We start from the raw sequence: 25,009 nt of genomic DNA on the forward strand, positions 1-25,009 counted from the left end.
GCTTGGGGCAGGGTGGCTGTGCTTGTGCAGCACTGAGGACCTTGCTGGTGGTGGGAAGGAATGTGTCCTGGGACTGCTGCTCCCAGCCAGGGCACAGTGCATGGTCACACTGTGCAGGGTCACACTGCCTGGGCTGCACCACTCCCTCGACAAGGTGAAGGGAAATGTTTTGTCCTGCGCCATAAGACATAAGACACAGTTATGAAGAAAAGGAGGCACTATCCCTCCTTTAAGATCTGCTGTAAGCTGCATTACTGCCTCTGGCTCAAGGAATGCCCGAGCACCAGGGCTGTGGCTGGCACAGGTGTGCAGGGCAGTGGGTCCCTCCTCCTGCTGCACTTGCTCTGCCGGGCCTCTCTCCACGGCCACGGCCACAGCAGGACTCTGCAACATGCTGCTCTGAGGGGAAAGCTGTGTGACAGACCCAGAGGTGCTCTCTGCTCCTGCCTCTCTGGGCACAGGGGCTGTAGCTCTGTGCCCTCAGCCCTGCTGCTCTGGTGATGTGAGCCCCAAACCACACTGAGAGGTTGATCCTGCTGTTCCTAATGTGCCTGCACTGCTGGTGTGTCACAGCAGGAATGCCAACAGGGATGTGTTCATGTGCTACAGGTGCACACAAGGTGCCTGGAAGCACTTGTGCCTGCCTTTATGTAGGTGCTATTGCAGCATAGAGATGGTTTATCTCAGGATATGTGCTTTATGACACACAGGGTCAGAGAGGTGAGGTGTTGGCTTGGGGTGACCACAACCATCTGCAAAACTGGCATGAAATGTACAGGGGAGCCAAAGTTTCTGAAATACGTGGATGATGGCCTTCCCTCTCACCATGGGCCAGTGGTGCATCTCCCTTGCACCAGTGTGGGGAGGGAGTCTGAAGTTACCTCCTTCCTACTGGCTGAACCTGCTTGTCTGCTCAGGTCATCTGTTTATGTGATCAGGGTTGGAGATCTTGTTCCCAAAGTCTAATCACCACTTTAGAGAGTTCATTTTTAGCCAGATGATGTCTGTGAGCAAAGGACGAACAGAAACAGGAAGGTCTGCCCTTTCTGGTGGCAGCACAATTTGGGATTGCCTCAGCCTGGCCTGGTGTCCTGCTCTGAAGGCAGCCTGCACACCTGGACAGGTACACCACCCCTCTCTCCAACACTGTCCCTATGCCTGCATCAACTTGTGCTCAGTAATGCATGCTCAGCCATAGTACTACCTCCTCAGAACAGGGAAGAGTTGAATTTCACAGTTGGCTTTATTTTGCAGTTGTTACTTGTGGCTGTCAGGCTTACAGCTGCTTCCTGGGTCTCGCTGGTTGCTTTGCCAGTTTTGAGGCTGATGGAGGCAGCTCCAGCTCCTCCAGTGGGAAGAGGTGAACACACAGGGTCTGGTTTCTGCAAAGGCAGGGGCAGACGGAGCTCTGGCACTCCCTGGTCCTTCCTGCATGGAGGTGGCCCAGACAGGCACCTGCTGCAATGGAGGACACACCGTGGGGCTGCAGGTACATTTCCAGGGCTCCTCCTCCTTCCAGAGCCATCAGATTTGCAGACAGAGCATGCTGGTGTGCCTGGGAGGGCTGAGGTCAGGTGGGTGGAGAGAGGAATAGGCCATCCCTGGCCACATATCTCCAGAAACTGAGGTTTGTCTGTGCTCCTACCAAAATTGAAAGGGGCCTGAGTTCATTATGCATAAGGATACTCCTGGATAACATTCTTCAAGGAATGTGAGGCTGGTAGGAAAAAGGGAGAACCTTTTACCGCATGACCAATGCAACTGGTGGGAAAAAACTGAACTGAATCAAACCAATCCACCAGAAAAGCTTCTGGGAACTCCAGCCCTTTGGCAAATGGAAACAATCAGAAAGGTTCAAGCTAAGATGCAGGCTGACTGCAAATGCTCTGACTTCAACTCAGTTATGCTAATTGATTAGCAATTGATTTTCAAAAACATTTACAATAACAGATTTAAAAAGATTTAATGTTCCAGAGCACATTCTGGCAACTCAACAAGCTTTGCTATTTTCTCAGGTTTCTGAAGGGGAAATTCCTAATGCAGCTTTGGATGTACTCGAGGGGACAATTTTGCCAAGGAAATTTAACCATCCTGAGTGGGAGGGCTGTGGTGTCTGCTGAGCACACTGAACCTAGGGGGTTGTTAGCACAGGGACACATGGTTCTGGTGTGTTTTTATCAGTGTGCTGCAGGCACGGGCAGCTGCCAGTCCCTTCTGTGCCCTGGGTTTGCTAGAAATGTCTCTTGGGCACAGGCTGGTGGTCCTGCTCCAGCATCCACCCGGGTTTGTCAGCGGAGCAGTCATGGCAGGATGGACCCTTAGGAGTGGCTGGGGAGATGTGAGTCCACTGCTGCATTTTCAGCGCAGCGATTCCAGTGGTGTGCTCTGGAAAGAGCCATCCCAGCTCCAGACAGGAGTTTCCAACCCAGCTGCAGCCACTGGGTCCTGCTGTGACCCTCCCTGTGCAGCCAAAGCCCTGCCCATCCCTGGGATCCCTTCTGACAGACAGCCAGCACACTGCAGGCTGCCCAGCCTCAAGCACCTGCTTGACTCTCACTCAGTTTTTCCTGTTCCTCAGTAAAGAGCATGAGAGGCTGTCATGAGGGCTAACAGTAAGGTACTTACAGGCAAAGCCAGCAGAGAAAAGCTCTTTCCCAGCATGTCTGTACTCACCCTGAGTTGTAACCTGCTTCTTAGGTAGTTTTGAGTCCAAGAAGCATCTCTGTAATTTTTGGCTGTGGAGAGATTTTTTTTTTCTGCCACAAATTTGACCAGTCACTTTTTGGAGCTTTGATCATTCTGATGTCCTTATGGGAAGGAGAGAAGAATTGCACAGTGCATTGATCACCTCCCTCTCTTTATCTTTCTGCTGTCACTGTTATGTTTCATTTGATGCCATGTAAGAACATATGGGCAACAATTTTCTGTTTCTCTTCATCATACAACTTAAAACTACACAGATCTGTGCTATTTCTCCCCTTATTTGGGCTGGAATTGTGTTCAGCTGAGCTGTTCCTGTGTGGAAGCTGTCACCCAGCCCTGACTCCACACACAGGGGTTCCCTGGGCTTTCCTTGTTGCATTGCATCCCCTGAGATGGAGGGAGGACAGCTGTGCACAGCTGTGCACAGTGTTTGTGTGGGGGCCGTTCTGCTGGGCACTTGAGATCACACAAATGCTCAGGAGCCCTGGGTCCGTATTTGATGGGGTTTGCCCGTATTTGATGGGATTTGCCCATATTTGATGGGATTTGCCCATTTCACAGCCCAGCAGGAGGCCTGGGCAGCGATGCCCTCCAGCCAGTGTGTGCTCCATGGCAGATGTTGCAGCCTCTGATGTTGCTTAGACCTGTTACACCCCTGATACTGTCCCTGAATTACAGTGAAGCCCCATTCCTATGTACATACTGCACCTTACACTGCAACGCAACCAACCCGGCTGTTCCCCAGCCTGGTGTTTGCAGCAACCCAGATCAGGTTCTCTTGAGCAAGTGCACCTCTTACTTTTACCATCCCAACAATTCACTTTTATCCATTCCAATAATTTTATCAGCAATTGTTTTTTATTTCTCCCTGATTGCTGATAGCATACAGCACTGATATGTGCAGAGAATAGCACTAGAGAGACACCTGTCAAAGGCTGTGCAAGATAAGTCTCCTCAGCCACCCAGTTCTTTTGGATCTGTTCATACTGAGGACACCAACTGCAGCATACAGCTAATTTTTCTTATTAGAATGCCATGCAGAACTTAGTCAAATGACTTACAGATTTCTAAGCATGCCCCATCTCTCTCATTTGCTCTATCAAACTTGTACGCTTATAAAAAAAGTTACGTAAAATAATTTGAAAGTACCTCCTTCAAATTACATTAAATTGGATTCTAGTTTTCACTGACTTACCCAGGACATCCTTTGAATGCTTGTCTGTGATTGCTTGGGAGGTATGTTGAACTAACTGCTTTGTAGTTTCTTGGATATCCATGTGAACACATTTAAATACTGACAAGACATTGGTATTTTTCCCCGTAGTAATCTTAAGTTCCCCAGTGTGCCATGATTTGTTATAAAGAAAAAAAATAAATGGTTCAGTGAACTCATTAGCCAATTAAATACTCTTGGATGTAAGCTCTTCTTCTGCACATTATAAAAATTGTTACTTACACAGTTTAGCATCTTCCTTAATTACTGATGGAATAGAAAGTATTTCATTACCACTGTAAAATATGAATACTGCACACAGTTGTTTCAAATGCAGAGCAGAAATATTTACTGAGTTACTGGATTTCATTATGCAGAATGTGTGCTGCACACAGACACCTGGGGCAGGTGCCCAGTGCTGCAGGTCTCTCTTCTCTGCTCAGGGGTGGGGATTTCAGAAAGGCTGAGAGAGAGGAGGGTCAGAGCAGCACCGGGAGAGGGAGCTGGGCTGCAGGGAGCTGGGCTGCAGGCAGATGGGCTGCAGGGAGATAGGCTGCAGGGGCTGCTGCAGTGGGTCCTGTGCAGCTGAGGGGGTTGGACACACCAGAGCTGCTCCTCAGCCCTGTGTGCAGCTGTGGGTGCCTGTTCGCCATTACAGGGGTCACAGGGCAGGAGGGGCTGAGAGCCACCCCCCAAAGAGTGCCAGGGACCCCTTCATTGTCCCCTGACGCCCACTGTGGACCCCACTGTGCCCCCTTGCTCAGCCTCCCTGAGGGCTCCTTCAGCACTGTCAGGCCTTCCTAGGGGCATTTGGAGGTAAAACCAGATACAGGGGCTGGAAACTGAAGCTGGGCAAACACATACTAAAAATGAGACAATTTTAATAGCAAGGACAATTAATCTTCTAGTTAATTGCATCTTAGAATAGGTTATCATGGTTGATGTAGATTTCTTTTCTCAGGGGTTGTTTTTAAATCGCATGGGGATCTGCCCTAACCCAGACCAGGGTTCATCTGCATGGAGCTCAGCCCAGTCCCAAAGAGATCAGGCCGATTAATTACAGATCTCTCAACCTTCACTTGGCTGCCACAAGCTGCTGTCACCACTGGGACTGTGTTTGGCTCCAGGACAATAAGTTCTAGTTTCTGCTAACTCCACTCACACCTCATGGACAGCTCTGACTTAACCTGTTTCCTTCATTTTGACCCCACTGGTCTGTACTGGTTCTATCAGATTCCTTGCTCTGAATGTGCTGGCTGCAGCGGTTTCTGAGAAAGTCTGAAATAAATGGGGATACGGCTTTTATTAAGTTATTTAAATATTTGGTCTTACACCACTTCTCTCACAAGCTTTATCTTTGACGTCTCAGCTTTTTGGCAGTACCAAGCATGTTTCACTTGTGTGAGATGGACAGTGCTCAGGAGTTCTGAAGGACCCCAGGACTGGGTGTGACCCACAGAAGCAAACCCCATCCCTTCCCCATCACAGGAGCACCTCGGGGGCAGCCCTGGCTGTGATCCCCCTGAGGAGGCCCTGCAAAGTGCCCTGACCTGGGGCAGTGGGAGCCTCAGTGCCCTTCTCAAGCTGTGCCCATACAGCAGCACAGCCCCTTTGAGCTGGGTCTCGCTGGGCCTTGCTGGGGCCGTGCCTCCCAGAGCAGCAGCACAGTCCCGTGAGCTGGGCCATGCTGGGCCTTGCTGGGGCTGTGCCCCCCTCCCCTACAGCAGCACAGCCCCCTGAGCTGGGCCTTGCTGGGCCTTGCTGGGGCCGTGGTCCCCAGAGCAGCAGCACAGCCCCTCTGAGCTGGGCCTTGCTGGGGGCTGTGCCCCCCCACCAGAGCAGCAGCACAGTGCCCCTGAGCTGAGCCTTGCTGGGCCATGCTGGGGGCTGTGCCCCCACAGCAGCTCTCCCACTTCCTGCACCTCTGTTTCCATGCAGATATTTCCATGCTGATCTCCTGAGGTGCCATGCTGCACAGGGGAACCCCAGGGAGCAGACCCCTTTTGCACGCTGGTGCTCTCTGGCTGTCAGCCCCCTCTGTTCTCTGGCTCATTCCCCACCTCAGCAGAGTCACCTGCAGCTGCTTACAAGGGCTGGGTGCTTCAGGTCACTAAAAGAATCCCCAGCAAAGGTTTCAACAAAAGCTGGTCTGGTATAACTTTGCAGTAGCAGCAGAAGACAGCAAGAATGGTCAGAAGACAACAAAAGCCACCTCAAAGACAGAACCTGAGCAGTGACAAAATAACAATATCTCAACATGGAGAAATTACCTGAGCACCTCTCCTCTGAGGAAAGGCTGAGGGAGCTGGAACAGTTCAGCCCAGAGAAGGGAAGGCACCAGGGATGTCATCAGTGTGGATAAATAAATACCTGAGGGGAGGACACGAAGGTGATGGAGGCAGGGTGTTCTCAGAGGTGCCTTTGACTGGGCTGTGCTCCCAGCTGCAGAAACGATGTTCATGTTCATGCATGGTGTTGCATAACCCATTTTGTTCTGAATCCTGCATCCTGCACTCTGAGAACACCAGCTTTGCTTATAGGCTCTCACAGAGCCATGAGATGTATGTCTGCATGGTGACCTGCAGATGATGGATGTCTCCTGAATGAACAGTTCTGGAGTGCCATGCTCACATAACTGCTGGGGCAGAGCAGTGCACGTGGAGAGAGCTGCTTCTGGGCTAAACATGCAAGAGGTACCAGCCCTGTGCCTTGGAAGCCCCATAAATTATCTCAAGAATTGTTTAACATCGCTCTCCCTGAGCAGCATCCAAACACGGGAGTGAGGGAGGGCTTGGCTCTTCTAAGCAGAACAATCCTCAGAGAAATATGTGAAAGGAATATGTGAGCCTTGTCCAGGACTACAGAAACAAAAAATTCTGGTCTGAGATCTTGTCAGCAGCAAACCAACCCATGCACCTGGGGATGCTCTTGCTGCTGTTACCGAGGATCCTGAACTCTCCTTGCCCCAGCTCCGGCCCTGCCAGGGGTAGCTCTGAGGTCCCTTCCCCAGGCAGGGACACACAGACAGGTTTCACTGCCAGAAGCTGAGGACAGAAGGACACGGGGCAGCTCTGCAGCCAGGGGGAGCCTGAGGGACCCTGTACAAGGCAGCGGGGGCCTCCTGGGTGCCCCATGCCCAGGAGCTGTTGCCCACCTCGGGAAGTGTGGGGCTGCAGAGCCTGAGGGACCATGCCAAGGGCACCCCCAGTAGCAGGGTCTGTGCCTGGAGGGAGCCCAGCTTCGGTCAAACAGCACCATGGCCACAGACAGCCTGCTCTCTAGACTCCCCAAACTTGGAGTAAATAATTTTACAACGTTACCCTTGCTTTTAATATGTTTAGCAGCTATTTTGCAGGAATGCCTAGAGGCTGTGACTAGATTTAGTCCTGTTGTGCTAGATTCCGTGCAGAGATAGTAAGTGGAGCAGGTAGAGGCATAAAGTTAAGACTGCATAGCAGTTTCCATTAGGAAGACCTGCTTTCATTTCCCAGTCTGTCATTACGCTTTAACTGTTGCAGTTGTGGTTGCTGTGCTGTGTTACTCAGAACTTTACCCATTACAGATATAGCAAAAATTAATTGGCCAGTTTTGGCCAGCAGCTGGTGCATCAGGAACACAGTCCAGACTCTCCACCTCAGAGGGGAGAGATGGCCTGGGTGGTTCTTTTCCTGCCCAGTAGCAGGGGACCGAATTTTCCTTAATGAACAACCTCTGAGGATCCCACTGTGCAGGTTCTGAGCAAGGACATTTCTAAAGGCTGAAGGTTTTCTCCTGGAGTTCTCTGTGCTGATCAGACAGGTCATGCACTGCCTTCACTACAGACACTGTTCCACGTGCCAAGTGTTGAGCAGGACACTCCCCAGGCTTTCCTGCTGACTCCAGAAAAGCAGGCAAAAAGACTTGTCCATGTTCACATGTCTGCAGCAAGGAATGAGGAGGAGGAAGAAGCTTGAGCAGTTCTAAAGTTCTAATGCAGAAAACAGAGAGGAGAGGTGGTAAGCAAAGGCAGACTGAGGATGAAGAGATGGGCCAGGCTGGTCTGTGATTGCTGAAGGCAGAGGCTGGACTTGAATTCAGCACTCAGGGCCCAGCTTGGTGAGACTCAGGATCACCTGCTGAGACTGAAAAACACGAGCCATGGCACAGTGACCTCAAAACAGGAGAGAGCAGGTCTCCTCCTGAGACTGTTTAAACTCAGTGTCTGGTAATGTACCTGTCAAGGTCCTGAGGGATCTCCATCAACAGCTGAAAGTGCAATGAGACATGGGGCTTTACAAGCTGCACACACAATTAATATTTCTGCTGTACCTGGTGTGTTGGACACTGTCTTCAGGAACATTAAGGAAATACACTGATTCCTTGAGAGGGAGGCACGGAGCCCTTTAAACTGGAGTCGAGGGGCTTTCTGCAGAGGTGAGTGGAGAGGGAAAGATGCCCAGGAAGCCTCTGAGCAGCGGAGGTCTGAGCCTCAAGTGGAAGCCATGGAAACTGCATTTCACTAGGCAGCAAGAAGCTGTGGGAGATTCAACATAGGTCACACAACTGAAACTGGGAAAGCCCATGGAAGTCCACTGGGTGGACGTGCAGCCTAGACCCTCATTCCAAGCTGGCTCACCCTGTGAGGATGGTGGATGAGGGAGCTCTGTCCCATCTGATGTACACATGAGAGTATAGCAGCACATCTTTGCTTTATTATTCTTACAACCTTTTTTTTTTTTCTGTAATCCTTCAACATATCCTTCTCTGAATCTTTGTTTCATGATGTGCACATGAGTTTCTACCTCTACTACAAAGTCTCATGAGACAAAGTAAACCAAAGTGGAGTAAATTGCTGGGGCCCTGAGTGCATCCCCCCTCCTTGGGGGAGGTTTGACTCTCCAGGGTCAGGGCCAACTCATATGATGAAGCCATCTCTCATCAGATCTGCTCTGCTCACCTTCCTCAGGTCCTGTGGGAATGCACCCTGGTCACTGAGGCCCCTGCCTTGCTACAGCCCTTCCTGCCTGGCTTCCCCCTCTCTGGAATCAGCCTTTCCTTGCTGCTCCCAGCATGGAACAGACTCAGTGTTTGAAGGGAGATGGGGCTGCAGGATGCCAGTGTATGACCAGGGAAGCAGAACCTTAACCTCGGAGACACCAGTAGGGACTGGCAGGGTGCAGCTCTGCTGTGCAGAGGGCAGAACTGAGCCTGCTCTGTGGACTCCAGGCAGGACCTGCTGCTACATGGGGCACAGGCTGCCATCCTCCCTCCCTGCGAGACACAGCCCACCCCCAGCTCATTCAGGTCTCCAGCAAGGTCACTAAAGAGAGCAGCTTCCCATTGCTCTCAAACACCTTGCTAACCTGTCTGCAGGTGTGGGCTGTGGGTTGGTTACACAGAAAAGACCCATTGAACAAGTGATCAAGTTGTATTTGCTCAGGAGTCAGAAAGCTGCTTGCACAGCCTGGTCTGGGCCCTTTGGAGCGCAGCCGCGAGATCCAGTGACACAGGGCTGTGCTTTCACTTTCTCCATGGTCTAAGGTGCTTTCATGGCAGGGAATGGACCCAAGCTATGTGCATTGAAGGTGACTCCAACCTGGAGGTTCCTTTACCATAGACATCTCGTGGATGAGGCAGGAGAGATGGGGCAAGGACAGACAGAACTTGGATGCTGACCAGCAGATCTGGAGCTGTGTCCCTTATGGTGTCACAGGAGCCATGTCCCTCATTGTGTCACATATCTGGAGCCGTATCCTTTATTGTGTCACAGACCTGGAGCCATGTCCCCTATTGTGTCACAGGCCTGGAGCCAGGTTGCTTATGGTGTCACAGATCTGGAGCCATGTCCCTCATTGTGACAAAAACCTGGAGCCATGTCCTTTATTGTGTCACAGATCTGGAGCTGTGTCTCTCATTGTGTCACAGATCTGGAGCCATGTCCCCTATTGTGTCACAGACCTGGAGCCACGTCCCTTATTGTGTCACAGACCTGGAGCCATATCCTTCATTGTGTCACAGACCTGGAGCCATGTCCCTCATTGTGTCACAGACCTGGAGCCATGTCCCTCATGGTTTCATAGACCAGGAGCCATGTCCCTCATTGTGTCACAGACCTGGAGCCATGTCCTTCATTTTGTCACAGTTCTGGAGCCATGTGCCTCATTGTGTCACAGACCTGGAGCCATGTCCCCCATTGTGTCACAGACCTGGAGCCATATCCTTTATTGTGTCACAGACCTGGAGCCATGTCCCCTATTGTGTCACAGGCCTGGAGCCATGTCCCTCATTGTGTCACAGACCTGGAGCCATGTCCCTCATGGTTTCATAGACCAGGAGCCATGTCCCTCATTGTGTCACAGACCTGGAGCCATGTCCCTCATGGTTTCATAGACCAGGAGCCATGTCCCTCATTGTGTCACAGACCTGGAGCCATGTCCCTCATTGTGTCACAGACCTGGAGCCATGTCCCTCATGGTGTCACAGTTCTGGAGCCACGTCCCTCATGGTGTCACTGCTGGTCTCTGCGGCGGGATTCACCCAAATGCCTGTCACTGCCATATTCCTTCCCACCATGGAATCTGGGCCCTAATCCTGGACTGGGGGCCACAGCTGGTCAATGACCTGCAAAGATGAGCATCTCTCACTCTCTCAGCAATCCAAGGGCAGGGGGTGTCTGCATCAGAGACAGGGATTCCCTATGCCTGGCCTCAGTTTTATGATTCAATATCTGAGCCTGGATGATTATTTTACCATTACCTTCTCCACACCCTGACTTGGAGCAGGGCTTTTCTTGCTGTGGAAAGATGACTCTTTGAGACCACAAGGATGTGCCACAGAAAAAAGGCACAGAAGACAAGAAAGAAAGAGGAGGCTGTGTGATGTCATATCTGGGCCCTGGGGATTCAGATTGTGCCTGTTTAGTGGAGGAAGGCTGAGTATCCCGCTTTGAGCACAGCGGGCCCATTTTTGCCTCACTTAAATGCTCCACACAGGGTCCAAGCGTCCAACTCCGTGGCTGGACTGTCATGTCCCACAGAAAACACACACTTCCGAGTGGTATTCCAGACATCCTCAGGGACAAAGCAGAAGGTGAAGGTAGAGAAATCCATGTGTTTACACAGATATTGATGCCACCAGGAGCCTGGGTAGCTAAGCAGCCAGGGGTGCTGCATCCCTGGTCAAAGGGGAGATGCAGGCAGGAGCACACAGGGCACTTGAGAAGAGGAATATCCATAGGTGAGAGCTAGAGTTCTGGAGTGTCACTGTGCCACTGAAACTACAGCTGGAGTGAGCATAGACATGACTCCAGCTTGCATTTCTTGGCTTCCAAGCACTTTAAAAATCCTGATCCTCTTCTGAAGCCGGGCTTCAGTTTGCCTCCTGCAGGTCTGGTGAGCAGCTCTCTATAGACAGGACAGCCCGAATGCCGAGCTGTGGGCAGAAAGTTCTCTGTTTTAGCGTGGGGACTCCCCACAAGGGGCAGGCGATGTTCCTCCGGACACAGCGAGCACGCGGCTCGGGAGCTTTCGGCTCGCACGGCTCCCGCCCGCTCTGCGGATGGAACGATCGCACCGGGGCCGCCACCGGGGGACGCGTCCAGCACCCGGAGCGCGGGGGCGAGCGGTGCCGGTGCCGCGGGGGAGCAGCGAGAGGGGGCACTGCAGATACACCCCCAATCCCACCCCGACGCCGGTGCGGCTGCGGGCGGCCCCGCTGTCTGCCCGGCCCCGCGACGCCCGAGCCCGCCGGTCTCACCGAGACCCCGCTCCGAGCCGACAGCGCTCCAGGGACGAGAAGGGCGCACTCCTGACCCTGCCCCGGGGCTGCTCTCTCCGCGCCCTGTTCGGGCGGTCTGCGGGCACGGCACGGCATGGCACGGAACGGCACGGAACGGCGCTACCGGTGCCTGGCCAGGGCCGGTCCGTCGGGGCGCTGGAGCCCGCCCTTCGCTGCTGCTCCCGGACCCGTCCCCGCGGGCTCGGCCATCTGGAGCTGCCGGGAGGGCCCGCTCGGCTCCGGTTGCGGGAGCCCCGGTGGTGCAGGCAGAGCGGAGCCGGTCCGCCCCGTCCGTGGGCCCGGAGAGGGCCGTGCGGAGAGCGCGGCCCCGTCCCGTCCCCACAAAAGCACCCTTGTCCTGGCCCCGTAATTGCTAATCATCAATCACCATTAATAACAGCTGATGAGGCGGGAGGGGGAGGCGCCTTCCCAGGGGCCGGCCGCGCCGGGGGAGCGGGGCGCCTTGCCCCGCCGGAGCGGGCGCTGAAGGAGGAACTCGACCGTGATGTGCAGAAGATGGATGAGAGCAGAGGGCGACACCCCCGCCCGCCTCCCCTCCCCTCCTCCCTTCCCTCCCCTCGGCGGCCCGGCCCGGCCCCCCCGCGGCGGGGCGGGCGGGCGGCTCCGAGCGCGCCTCCATCCACTCCGCCGCGCCGAGACAGCGAGCGGGCGGCAGCTCTCGCCGGGCGCCGGAGCCCACGGGAGCCGGAGGGCGCGGGCCGGGGCCGGGGCCGCGGCGGCGGCGGCGGCGGGGCCCGGCGGCGGCGGGATCGCGGCGAGTTGGCGGCGGCCCGAGCTCGCCGGAAAGTTGGTGCCGGCTGAGCCGGAGGCGCCCGCTCGCCATGCAGAGACCCGGCGGCCAGGGGACCGCCTTCTCCATCGACTCGCTCATCGGGACGCCGCCGCCGCGCTCCGGGCACCTGCTCTACACCGGGTACCCCATGTTCATGCCGTACCGGCCGCTGGTGCTCCCGCAGGCGCTGTCCCACGCCCCGCTGCAGTCGGGGCTGCCGCCGCTGGCCCCGCTCGCTTCCTTCGCCGGCCGCCTCACCAACACCTTCTGCGCCAGCCTGGGCCAGGCCGTGCCCTCCATGGTGGCGCTCACCACCGCCCTGCCCAGTTTCTCCGAGCCCCCCGACGGCTTCTACCCCCCGCAGGAGCTGCCCCCGCCGCGCGCCGCCCCCGACGCGGGCTGCCGGCGCGGCACCGACGGGCTGGACGCGGAGGAGCTGCCCCCGGGCCGCGACAAGGGCCCGCCCGAGCCGCCGCTGCACTTCCCGGAGCCCTTCCCCGGCCTGGCAGGTAAGAGCGGCGCGGGCCCGTCCTGCCCGGCGGGGAGCGCCCGCCCCGCCTCACCCGCAGCCCGGGGAGAGCTGCCGGCTCCTCTCCGCCGTCCCGGCGGCACCGGAGCTCGGCAGGACGGCAGCCGCGGAGCCGAGCGCTGGGGCCGGGCGCGGCGGGCAGGACGGCGGGGCAGCCGGCGGGACCTGCCCTCGGCGGCGCTCCCGGCCCGGCTCTGAGCGCCGAACCGACTCTGTCCCAGCCCCGGTCCGCAGCGTTCCCGGGCTGCAGTCAAACTCCGCCTGCCTCGGCCGGGCCACGGGGCGGGAGCGGCGGGAGAGCGGCCGGTCGTGGCCGGGCCAGCCGCACGGAGCTCTCCGAGGTCCTGGCACTCGGCCCGGGCCGAGCGAGGGGAGGTGGCGGCGCGTCCCGCGGCTCGCTCTGCAGCCCTCCCCGCCCGCACCAATCTCGGTGCCGGTCCCCGTCCCGGTCCCGTTCGGTGCGGCGGGGGCTGCGCTGTCCCCAGCGTGCTGCGACCACCGGCTTTCCAAAGTTTCCCCCGAGCCCGCCCCGCAGGGCCGAGGGGGAGCAGCCCCGCTCTCCTCCGTCCCGGCCGCCCGCTCGGCACCGGCTCGGCCGGACGGGCGGACAGGCGGCAGCGCCCCTCCGGGACCCCCGGTGCGGACGGGAACGGCTCCCGTCGGGGCCCTCGCCTTTGTGCGCTGCGGCCGCTCCCCGAGAGCGCCAGCACCAGCCTCGGAGACTTGTTGCTCCGTATTTCTCAGCCAGGTCCAGCACTCAGCTCTTCTCCCGGGTCCTGCAGCACAGGCTCCCTGCGGCCAGACACAGACGAGCCAGCTGCTGCTTCTCTGGTGCGGCCTCTCCTGAGCTGTCTCTCCTGGCCGCTCCCGGGATCCACCTTTGTCTCACAGACCTCTTGGCATGCATGTGTGCTGAGAATCTCTGCTGCTTCTTGCAGTGCTTGGCTGTTTGCTGTCTGTCCTCCCTTTAGTCTCTCCTGGGTAAGCCGAGGTGCCTTCCTTGCCGTGCCTTGTTCATCCCTCAGAAGAGCACTCACTCATCAGGTACCCTTAGACCTCTCAGCCCAGGTAGGACAATGGGGGCATTCTGCCTCCCCCTTCCTGTGTGGGTTATTGGGTGCTCCTCCGGCGCTCCCTGGGCTCTGTGCTGAGCCAAAAGCCCAATGCAATCTTACTTTTTTGCGGAAGTCTTCTCAGGGCAGCACTGCCCTTGCCAAAACCAGGTCTATACAACCTCACCTTTCCCATCTGTGAGCAGATGAACTGCGTTGTGCTTGATCTCCCTCTCTGGCTTCTCCAGAACTGAGCCCAATATGTTCTCTCCGCCCAAGGGACTCAGATGAACTGTCCCAGACTGCCAGTGGCCACTTCTGAATCCAAGAAATCCTACCTCTAAGACTTTTCCTGTTGCAACTGGACGGTATGATGGAAGGGAAGATGTCTTGCTGCAGCTGTTCATCCCCTGCTGCCTCTGAGCACTGGCTCTGCTCTGGAGCCATGAGGGGAGCTTGTCCTTCTGCACAGATGTGCCCATGTGGACCCAGTTCTGTGGGCTGCTTTGCCCACGTCCAAGAGGATTTGTCAGGCCAAATGTGCCTGCCTTCTCCTTCACCTGCTGCTTCTCCTGGCTGTACCAGACAAAACTGGAGATGGACAGTGGGGTTTGTTTTACAGCCATCTTAGAGGAAACTCAGGAGGGTCGTTGTGAGCTTTTTCCAGTACTAAGGAATAGAAAGATGATTCATGTCAACAGGAGTCATCAAAAACTATCTATAATGCAGTTTGCTCTCGCATCCAGTCTGTGGCCCTGACCAAAAGCAGTTGTCCAGGGAAGAGCAAGAGAGCACAACCTGTTCAATGGTCAATTCTGAAACGATACTTCCCTCACATCCAACCATCTGCACATCAGGGACTTCCTGTGCCAAGTGTTGTTTCTGTATATTTAGTAAATTTCTACTAATTTGTTTTCTGTGGCCTTATCTAATCTCCCCTGGAGTCCACCAGAAAGGAGGGCTAACCTTGACATCAGCCACATCAAGATGGCAAGATGTTACACAGATTTTTTTACCTGTAGAAGAACCTTGTGAAGAATAAATGCTTCCTTTTGACAGTTTTGCTGACATTTAGTGACTTATACTCTGGAGTGACTGCTGCTGTCCCTAGGCTCTGTTATATCTCCATCATGCAGGTGTCTGTGGACACAGGATCAGTTGCATCCTGGATCAGCCAAAGGAATTAATGCACTATTTTAGGACTTCTCTCTGCATCCCCTGGCTTTGAAACTTGCTTCCAGCAACTGCCACCCTTCTTGAGCAGGGAGAGGTAGGCAGGGAAACTGGTGGTGAGAAGCAGCAAAGCTTGAAGTCTGATTTATTTCCACAGCTGCCACAAAGGTATGACCCCTGGTGTAAGGGTCCTTAACATCCCTAGCTCTCCACACCTCTTGTGAGAGCAGGTTTGTTCTGAGCTTTTTAGATCTCTGAGATTCAGGCAGAAGTCTGAGACTCTTTCCTGCTTTGGTGTAGTGACAGCACATTCAATCAGGGACAGGGGGAAGTTTCTGTTTCCCTTACCAGCACAGGGCTCATCACAACAGCCGTTCCTGACCCTGCTCCTCCTGATGCTTCCCTGACAGCTTTGTCGCCTGTGACACTCAAGTCTCTTCACCATGCTTTCCACATCCATAATCATAGAGTTACAGAATGGTTTGGGTTGGCAAGGACCTTTAAAGGCCACCTAGTCCAAACCCCCTGCCATGGGCTGGGACATCTTCAACTACATCAGGTTGCTCAGAGCCCTGTCTGACAGGCTTTGAGTGTTGCTGGGGATGTGCTGTCCGCACTTCTCTGGGCAACCCAGTGTTCACCACACTCATTGTGAATAATTCTTTCTATACCTCATTTAATCGACCCCTTGTTCTACCACAAGAGACTTTAAAATCTCTCTTTGTCTTTCTTATAAGCCCTCCTTAAGTACTGCAAGGTTGCAATAAGGTTTACCTGGAGCTTTCTCTTCTCCACACTGAACAGCCCCAACTCTCTCAGCCTGGCCTCACAGCAGAGGTGCTCCAGCCCTCAGAATGTTTTTGTGACCCCCTTTGGATTCTCTTCAATGTCTTTGACAAGATCAATGAACAGCTGTGACTCTGTGAAAAACAAACCGGCGGGTCAACCCTGTTCTTCATTTACTGCTTCTCGTTGATTTTTCAATCATGATGCTTTGCTTCGTGACACCTTCACTTCATGTTCAAAGGCCTTGAAAGTCTCAGTACACCCCACCCACATGGGTGGGATCCCCTGCCTTCATTCTTTCCTTGCTGGTGACATAGTAGGTGACTAACAGACCAATATACCAATTTTCTTTGTGAACATATCCAATTTAGATTATGTTATCAAGTAGTTCCAAGTTCCTTACTGCAAACCCAGCCCTTTTATAAGACACAAATGTGAGAGTGCTCCATTTAAAATTTGGAGTCTGGTTCAGAAGAGAGTATTCAGAGAGCACCTGTTTTACAAACCATCATGTTGCTCAGTCTTCTTGCAGTCTCCAGGGGCATAGCCTGGGCTGACAGGAGCAAGCTGCCCTAGGAGCACTGTTTGCTGGTGTGGCTGCTGGGATGCCATCCTCCATCCCTGGGGAACTGCAATGCCAGGACAGGACCTAAAGAGCCCTTGGGGAGGACAGAATTCCTCATCAGAGCTCTCTTACCTTGTCAGGCCCATGCTCCACCAGAGAGAGCTGGTACACAGAAGTGAGAGCTCTTCTTTTCTTCAGCAAAGGGCTGGCATCAGGTTGTGCAATGGCAGCCAAAGTGCTCCTTGCCTCCTGCTGCTGATCCTCAGCCCCACGAGCACGAAATCTCTGGGTCTTTACCCTCTATGCACATGGGAAATCTCTTCCCCTGCCCCTGACCCTACACTCTGCAGCAGGATAGAGATGAAGGTGTTCTTTGGAGGAGCAGGGACAAGATTCCAGATCTCCAAAGCCTGGTCTCAGGAAGCTGACAAGAGGCGTGGGAGCTCCACAGTCACCAGGCTACCAGGAATGTCTTCTGGGCTCGAGTAGTCTCCCGCAGTTCTGTTTGTGTGTTTAAACCCCACACTGTCAGGCTTCTGGGGGCCTTCTGCCTTTCCCCCTGAGGTGAGGTGGCCAGCAGGGGCCCTGGCTGCATGGGCCACTACCTGGATGCTGCTTACAAGTTTGGAGAGCTGCTGCTTCTCCTTGTGCATGTTGGATTGTATAGAGCAGCAGTGCTTCAGACAACTCCTTCCAGCCGTGATTGCTGCTCTTGGGTCAGACTTGAAGAATTTTCTGGTCTCTTCTAATCTCAGCATGACAGAAAAGCTTTTTCACCTGCTTGTGCATAGCTGTGGGTCCTCCCTTGATGACCCCTGTGGCTGAGAGCATCTTCTCACTTTGAGCCCTTCTACTATGGAAGGGACTGTCTTCCAAACCTCCTTCCTCCGTTTGTCTCCCACCGTGTCCTCCCTTGCTCCACGGCTGTTTCATCCTTCAGGCAGCAGTTTGGGACACAGGAAGCTTGCAAGGAAGAGATTCACACCCCAGTGCCGTGTCAGTATCCTCCTTGGCATCTTAGCAGAGGTGTCTGCCATGATCCAAGCACTGCATTCTCCCTGATGGCCTGAGATGAGGTGCTGTCTGTTGGGTGATGTTGACAGGTTCTGTCCTGCCCCTCTGCCCACTGCTGGGCGTAGCTGAGCCCTGAGCATCGGCTGCCTCAGCACCTCATTCCCTGTCTGCTGTGGTGCATCCTTGGATTAGGGAGGGAGAGCCAGAAGTGAGGCCCCCAAGGCCTGCAGGGAGGTTTGCTGGGCTGGAGCTGGCTCTGGATGCTGTTTCCAGGACAGTTCTTCAGCTCTTGGCTGGCTAACAGCATCGATGGTCTGGTGCCCTGGGAAGAGACAGGGAGGGCTGAGCTGAGAGACAAGGTGCGGGCGTTCTATCCTGTGCAGAGATCCAGACAAGCCCTGAAGTGTTGTGATGTTCTCTGCCAGACCGAGACCGTGGTGCTGCTGCGTCTGGGCCGGGGATGGGGCTGGGAATGGGGCTGGGGATGGGGGTGGGGCAGCTGCTGCTGGGTCAGAGCCCAGCGTGGCTCTGCCGGCGCTGCCCCTTGCAGCCGGGCGGGCTGCGGGGCCAAGGGCGCTGGGACCCGGTGCGGGGCTGGGGCCGGGGCCGGGGCTGCGGGACGCGGTGGTGACGGGCTCCGAGGCAGCGGGAGGAGCGGCAGACCCCGCCGGGGAGCGGGCAGAGCTTTCCCCGCGGCTGGGGGGCTCTGGGAGCGGAGGGGCCCGGGCGCGGTGCGGGATGCGGGATGCGGGGTGCGGGGTGCGGTGCGGCGGGCACTGACGCTGTGTGCCCCGCAGACGGCAAGGCGTACAGCTCCGACGAGGAGAAGCTGGAGGTGAAGTCGGCGGCGACGCCGTGCAGCGAGCGGGAGGAGGAGAGCTCGGCGGGCGAGAGCGAGGAGGAGCCCTTCCTGGACGGGGCTGCCGCCGGCGCCGCGCTGGGAGCCAAGGGCAAGGGCAAGGGCGGCCCCGCCGCCGAGCAGCCCCCGCCGGGCTCCGGGGCCGGGAAGAGCCGCCGGCGCCGCACGGCCTTCACCAGCGAGCAGCTGCTGGAGCTGGAGAAGGAGTTCCACTGCAAGAAGTACCTGAGCCTGACGGAGCGCTCGCAGATCGCGCACGCCCTGAAGCTGAGCGAGGTGCAGGTGAAGATCTGGTTCCAGAACCGCCGCGCCAAGTGGAAACGCATCAAGGCTGGCAATGTCAGCAACCGCTCCGGAGAGCCCGTCCGCAACCCCAAGATCGTGGTGCCCATCCCGGTGCACGTCAATCGCTTTGCCGTGCGCAGCCAGCACCAGCAGATCGAGCAGGGCGCCCGGCCCTGAGCTCGGCCGGCTCCCGGACCCTGGGGCGGGCGGCGGCGGCGCTCCCCCTCCTGTGTACATGTCCCTTATTTATTCCGTGTAAACTCTGTACATACGGCAGCGTGTCCTTCTGTCCGTGCCACGGGGAGCGCGGCCGCCTGGCCCTCGGGCCCTGGCCGCCCGCTGGGCCGGGCTGAGCCGGGCCGGGCCGGGCCGGGCCGGGCCCTCGCTGCCGCTGGCGCCCGCCCGTGTATAGCTGTGATTTCAATAAATTATTTTCTATGGAGCACGACCACGTTCTTCCGAGCTGCAGGAACGGGCGTCCGGCGGCCCCGGCCCGGCGCGGGCAGAGGAGGAGAACGGGGAAGGGAGAGGGATGGGAACAAGGACAGGGACAGGGAGAGGGACACGGGCAGGGCCAGCGGCGGCGGAGGTCGGGGCGGCAGGCGGGCGGGGAGAAGGGGACGCGCCGGGGCTCAGCCGCCCCTCGGGCAGTGCCAGTGCCGGTACCGGGGCCCGCGGAGCCGGGGCTGTGCGGGCTCATTGCACCCGCTGCTGTGCCGGTGCCAGATGCGGGAGGGAGAAGGGGCTGGGGGGGGCCGGGAGGCGCCGGGAGCATCCCCAGGCCGGCCCTCCCGCCGGCGGAGCGGGGCCAGGGCTGCTCCGGGAGCGCCTCCGCAGCTCATCCCGGAGTGCGGAGTGTGCGAATGTGTGTGCTGTGCTGCTGCAGGCTCCCAGCACGGCTGCGGCCCCTGCCCCGGCCCGGCTCTCTGCGCTGATGCCCTGGGACAGGGGCGACAACAAAAGGGGCTCGCACATCCAGGCTGCCTTTCTGTGCTCCTGAGAGCTGTTGCTGGAGATGGTGCTCCCGCAGCCGGCCAGCTCCGATGCTGAGCCCAGCCCCAGGAGCCCGTGAGGACCCAGCTTTGCACAGGGCACAGCTGCATGCCCAGCCCAGGGCACAGGGGCCGTGGGGCTCCCTGGGTGTCCAGCCTGGGAAAACTCTGCCCTGGTGTGACAAACATCGGCGAGTCCATGGAGCAGGGCAGCTCCCGTGGCTGTGCTGTGGTACCAACACCCAGAGCAGTGTCACCAGAGGTTCCTGGAGAGGGGGAGGGCTCTCTCCAAGGTTTGGCTGGGGCACCGGTTGCTCACAGGTTTGATAGGGAGTTTGGGTCACAAACGGTGCAGCCAGCTGCTGTCCCCTTCCCTGGGAGAGCAGGAGCTCTCCCTGACAGCCAGAGCTGACTCCACCTTCCCCCGATGCCACAGCAAGGGCCGGGCCATCTCTGCGCTGCCTGGGGAGCAGGGCTCCCTCTGCATGTCCCTTCCTCTTTGGCAGGTGCATTCTGTTCACCTGGAGCGTGGGGTCCGTGCTCAGCCTGCAGAGTCCTCCTGCAGTGCCCTGGAGCTCTGGGGTGGCTGTCCCTGCCCTTGGCTCTTGGCTCCCGTTGTGTGGCCAACAGACAGGCACAGCTCAGATCAGAGCAATCGTTTGGACAAAGCTGTGCTTCTACCTGGCCTTGGTGGGTGGCTTTTTCCACAGAAATATTTGCTGGAGGTACCGAGAGGGTTCTGTGGGATCCTTTCAGGATTTGGGTTCTCAGCACAGCTGGCTTCCACTACAGAACACCTGCCTCTGTCCCTGCACCACTGACCTGGAAACAAGAAAGTTTCCTCAGGAAATGCCTGGCCTGGTGCTGCTCACAGCACCCCCAGCAGGGATTTGCCCTGTGCAGGCAGCAGCACCTGCTGGCATTCCCTGTGGACCAGGGGAGGAAATGTCCTTTGGCAGCAGCCCCCGGCGCCCTGCTCTCAGGAAATCTGTCGGCTCCCTTTCCATCAGGCTGGGCTGGAGCTGCACCCCTGCTCCATCCTCGTGGGGCTGTTCTGGGACAGGGACTGCCCTCAGCCGTGCTCCGTGCTGCAAAGGGAGCACAGCAGCTGTGACGAGGGTACAGGAGCTGGGACTCACCTCTGTGTGGGAGGGCAAGGGCAGGGAAAAGCCATTCCTCACCTGCACACAGGGCTCTGCCACTACAAATGTGTCCACATGAGGGGTCTGTGCCACTGCAGCCGATCACAGCACAGCAGTGCACGCTAACCACAACACTGCAGAAAGTGTCCACAGCTCCAGGGTTGGGCCAGTGACATCAAAAGGAGTCAAATTTTATTTTAAGGTCCAAGAACTCCCTTATTCCCACCAGGCATTTCTAGCTGACACTGGCTTGATATGTCCTGCCCCAGTGGCAGCACTGGTTTATTGTGTCTTTAACCTGTGTCCTCCACCACAGAGGCCACAGCCCACCCGAAATCCGTGTGCAGAGCACCCCGCTCATGCAAGCTCATCCATGGGCTGCTGCTGAGGTGGGTCCAACACCTACAGTTTTTAGCTGCATGGAAGGTGTTGTTGTTGTTGTTGTTGTTGTTGTTGTATTAGACCAATCCCAGAGCCCACACACACTGCAGCCCTGCAAACAGCCACGCTGAAATCCCCACAAATGCTGCAGAGGTGCAGCTCTGTGTAGAGCTGCTGGAGGTGACAGACTCCTGCTGTCACCAGCGCTGCTGGAGAGAGCTGCAGAGCAGCAGAGTGTTCTGGCACCGAGCAGAGCAGAGCCGAGCTCCCTGTGAACCCTGAGCGCTGGGACGGCTCTGGTGCCTCCTGCACACGGAGAGCAAAGCACTGCACAGGGAGCAGGGTGCAGGGCACTGCCCATGCTGCACACAGTGCACAGGGAGCAGGGTGCAGGGCACTGCCCGCACTGCCCACACTGCCCGCACTGCCCACTGAGCACAGTGAGCACAGTGCAGGGCACTGCCCACACTGCACACTGAGCAGGGTGCACAGCACTGCCCACACTGCCCACGCTGCCCACGCTGCACACACTGCACACTGAGCACGGTGCAGGGCACTGCCCACACTGCCCAAAGCAGCTGTGGCCCCTCCTGAGATGGGAGAGCTGTGGGGCCCCATGAGCTGAGCTCTGGGTGCTGGGTCAGCCTGGGGTTGGTGGGAGAAGGAGGGCCACGATGAGGAATGAGAAACTGGCCACAATGAGAAACTGGGCAGCAAAGACAGACCCAGGGCAGCTGAGCCATGAGCCTGGCTGGGGCTTTGGGAGGTCTCTGCTCCAACACCTGCTCAAAGTTTGGCCCATTCCAGATGCTGAAGGATTTGCCCATCTGACTTCCAGTATCTCCAAGGGTGGGCAGCCCCTCCTCTTCGGGCCCTGTACCAGTGCCCAACCACCTCTCTAGTTCATTTTTTCACTTGCATCTATTTGGAATTTCCCATCCACAACTTCTGGCTGTTACCCTGTGTCCTGGAGTGGGAGCTGCTGGGGAAGGAGTCTCCACACAAGCACTGGTACCCATGTATGTGCATGGGTACACACACGCGTGTGTGCACAGAGTAAAAGGCAGATACAGGTACAGACACACACACAGATAAATACATAGAGTGTGCTTATACATGGACATGCTTTTGTTTATATAAATATGTTTATGCACAAATATATATATATACACGCATTCATAAAACAAGGCTTTTGTTGCCCTAAGGAAGGCATTTTCAGCATTTACAAGGGAATTCTCCTTACCCAAACCTGTCCACTTGTTTACCTCTATGGTACTTCTTAAAGAACTGGGGAAGGAGCAGGGTAGTCCCACAGAGAGTTTATTCACTCAGCACAACAAAGCTGGCCCTCAGCATTCCCTGACAGGGGCTTGTATGAAGATGTGATGGCCCACAAGACAATATGGTGCTGGTACTCTTCATTAGCCAGCAGCTCCAGGACTAGCTCAAGGTGCAGGAGAGAAACCATGTCCCAATGGCTGGCACCTGGGAAAGGTTGTGACCCTCCCCAGCTCCTCTGCAGCCCGTGCCAGCTTGTCCAGGGTCCCCACCAGCCAGGCTGGAACTCCCCTCAGGGCTTTGCGACTCCCTGTGCTGTGGAGGTCTGCGCCCACCTGCAGGCCTGACTCCATGGACGGGCACAGGTCAGGTGTGGGAGTGGGGTGTGGGTGCTGCACCTGAGCAAGCACAGCCTGAGGGGGCTGGGACACTGTCACACCTGAGCCTTTTCCCCCAGAGGCAAGGCTGGACACAGGAAAGCAGGACCCCTGCCCTGGCCACCTCTGCATGTGTTCAGCACCAGCCCAGCAGCCTCAGGGAGGACAGTGCTGCCCCATGCCCACCTGTGCCCACCTGCCAATCCCCAGGAAGCTGTGCCTGCTCAGCTGGGGCTGCAGGAAGTCCTGTGGGGCTTTGATTATAAGTTGTGCCCTGTGGGGTTTTTCCTGGCTGCGCCCAGGCTCTCTGGGAAGTGCTGCAAACCTGTGGTACGGCTGGTTTCCAGCCAGGGGCTGCATTCCCTGGATTTACTCATGGCACGGGGCTGCACTCATGGCTCCTGTCCTGTGGCACCCACCTCCCTGCCCCAGCTCCAGCCTCAGCTCCATGATGGGAGAGCTGCTGGGGCTGGAGCTCCCTGGGGCAGGGTCCTCGTGGAGCTGCCATGGCCGCTGCTGCTGCTGGGCCACCTAACTCAGAGACAGCCCTGCTGCTGCCCTGGCACATGCTCTGGTGTACAGCACAGCAGAGGGCTGGCCCGTGCCCTCTCTGGCATCAGCCTGAACACAGACACCCGACTCCTGCCCCAAAACAGACACAGTGCCCCTGAGCGCAGACCCAGCTCCTAAACACGCCCCTAAGCATGGACACACACATCTTCCTCTGAGCACAGACATAGCTCCTGCCCCTAAACATGGACACACACCTCTTCCCCTGAACAGGGACATGGAGCTCCTGCCTCATGCAGCCTGTCCTGGCCCACCTGGAGCCACGTTGGTCGCCTTGGCCCCCAGATGTGCCCCAACACTGCAGTAACGCTGGGCTGGGTCTGGCCCACTCTTGGCTCCTTGGGACGCTATCAGAGCCTGCAGGGACCTGGTGGCATTCCCTGCCCCAGGTGCCAGCAAGGGGCATCACCAGGATCCCCAGCACCTGTTTGCAGTCTGAGCAGCAGCAGGGCACACCTGGAGGCTCCTGGGGTCAGAGCCGGGTCCAGGCTGGCACCCGGGGGGGGGGTCAGAGCCGGGTCCGGGCTGGCACCTGGAGGCCTGGGGTGGGGCTGGGTCTGGGCTGGCACGCGGGGGGGGTCAGAGCCGGGTCTGGGCTGGCACCCGGGGGCTCCTGGGGTCAGAGCAAGGTCCGGGCTGGCACCTGGGGGCCTGGGGCAGGGCTGGGATGGGAAGGGAGGCGCCAGGGCTGGGTAGGGTGGGATCCCGCGCAGGAGATGATGTATGGGCAGATGTATCAGATCGCACAAGATAAACAAGCAGTGAATTTCATCAGGGCCCATCATGGCTTTAATTTGGCTGCCTAATGAGTCAGATCCAGCCGCGCAGATAAAAGTTGTCAGAGCCGCAGCCCTAATGAATTTCTTGCCACTTGTAATCAAGGCAGCTTGTCTGAGGGGGATGATTAATGGGCCCCAGAGGAGCTGCCGTCCCTCGGCTTCCATTCCCGTTAATGCAGTCGCCAGGAAATTAACCAAACCCAGCACTGGGCTGGGGCCAGGGCCGGTGTGGGGGCACCCATGGGCACCACGAGGGGATGGCAATGAGGGGTGACATGGCGCAGGGGCTGGACTGGAACTGGACCAGGACCGGGACCAGGACCAGGATGAGGACCACGTCAACATGGGCACGCATAGCCAGAACATCAAGGAGTGGAGGGCCTGGGGCCATGGTCTGCAGCCCCCAGCAAGGCAGGAGGAGGCAGCAGGGTGTGGCAGGGACATCTGAGGGTACCTGTGCCAGCTGGGTTGTCCTGGCACCTCCCTTCCTGCAGCACTGCCGCACGGGCTTGGGGCCCAAGGGCAGTGCCCGCTCCCAGTGCAGCAGAGCCCGGCCCCAGCACAGCACAGGGACACTCCAGGCACACCTGGAACCCCAGAGTGCTGCTGTGGTGTGGCCTGGGCGCAGCCAGCCCAGCACTGGGGCCCTGCTGCACCCATGGCCACGAGAAGCAGGCCAAGGCAGGGCAGATACACGGCTCCCCGCACTGCTCGGGGTCTGATCCTGCAGCCTGCACTCCTGGCTCGTGTGGCAGCCCATCAC

At 57.2% G+C, this 25,009-nt stretch overlaps 1 protein-coding gene across 1 annotated transcript; it reads left to right on the plus strand.

The window, feature by feature from the left end:
* The first annotated feature begins 12,187 nt into the window (after positions 1 to 12,187).
* Positions 12,188 to 18,904, plus strand: GBX1 (gastrulation brain homeobox 1). Its single transcript, XM_059484331.1, is given in 3 exon segments — positions 12,188 to 12,308; positions 12,311 to 12,973; positions 18,381 to 18,904. Coding segments are annotated over 3 exon segments (1,308 nt in total).
* Positions 18,905 to 25,009: the final 6,105 nt, after the last annotated feature.

The sequence above is a fragment of the Ammospiza nelsoni genome, chromosome 1 (genome assembly GCF_027579445.1).
Source record: "Ammospiza nelsoni isolate bAmmNel1 chromosome 1, bAmmNel1.pri, whole genome shotgun sequence".
Taxonomy (NCBI): domain Eukaryota; kingdom Metazoa; phylum Chordata; class Aves; order Passeriformes; family Passerellidae; genus Ammospiza; species Ammospiza nelsoni.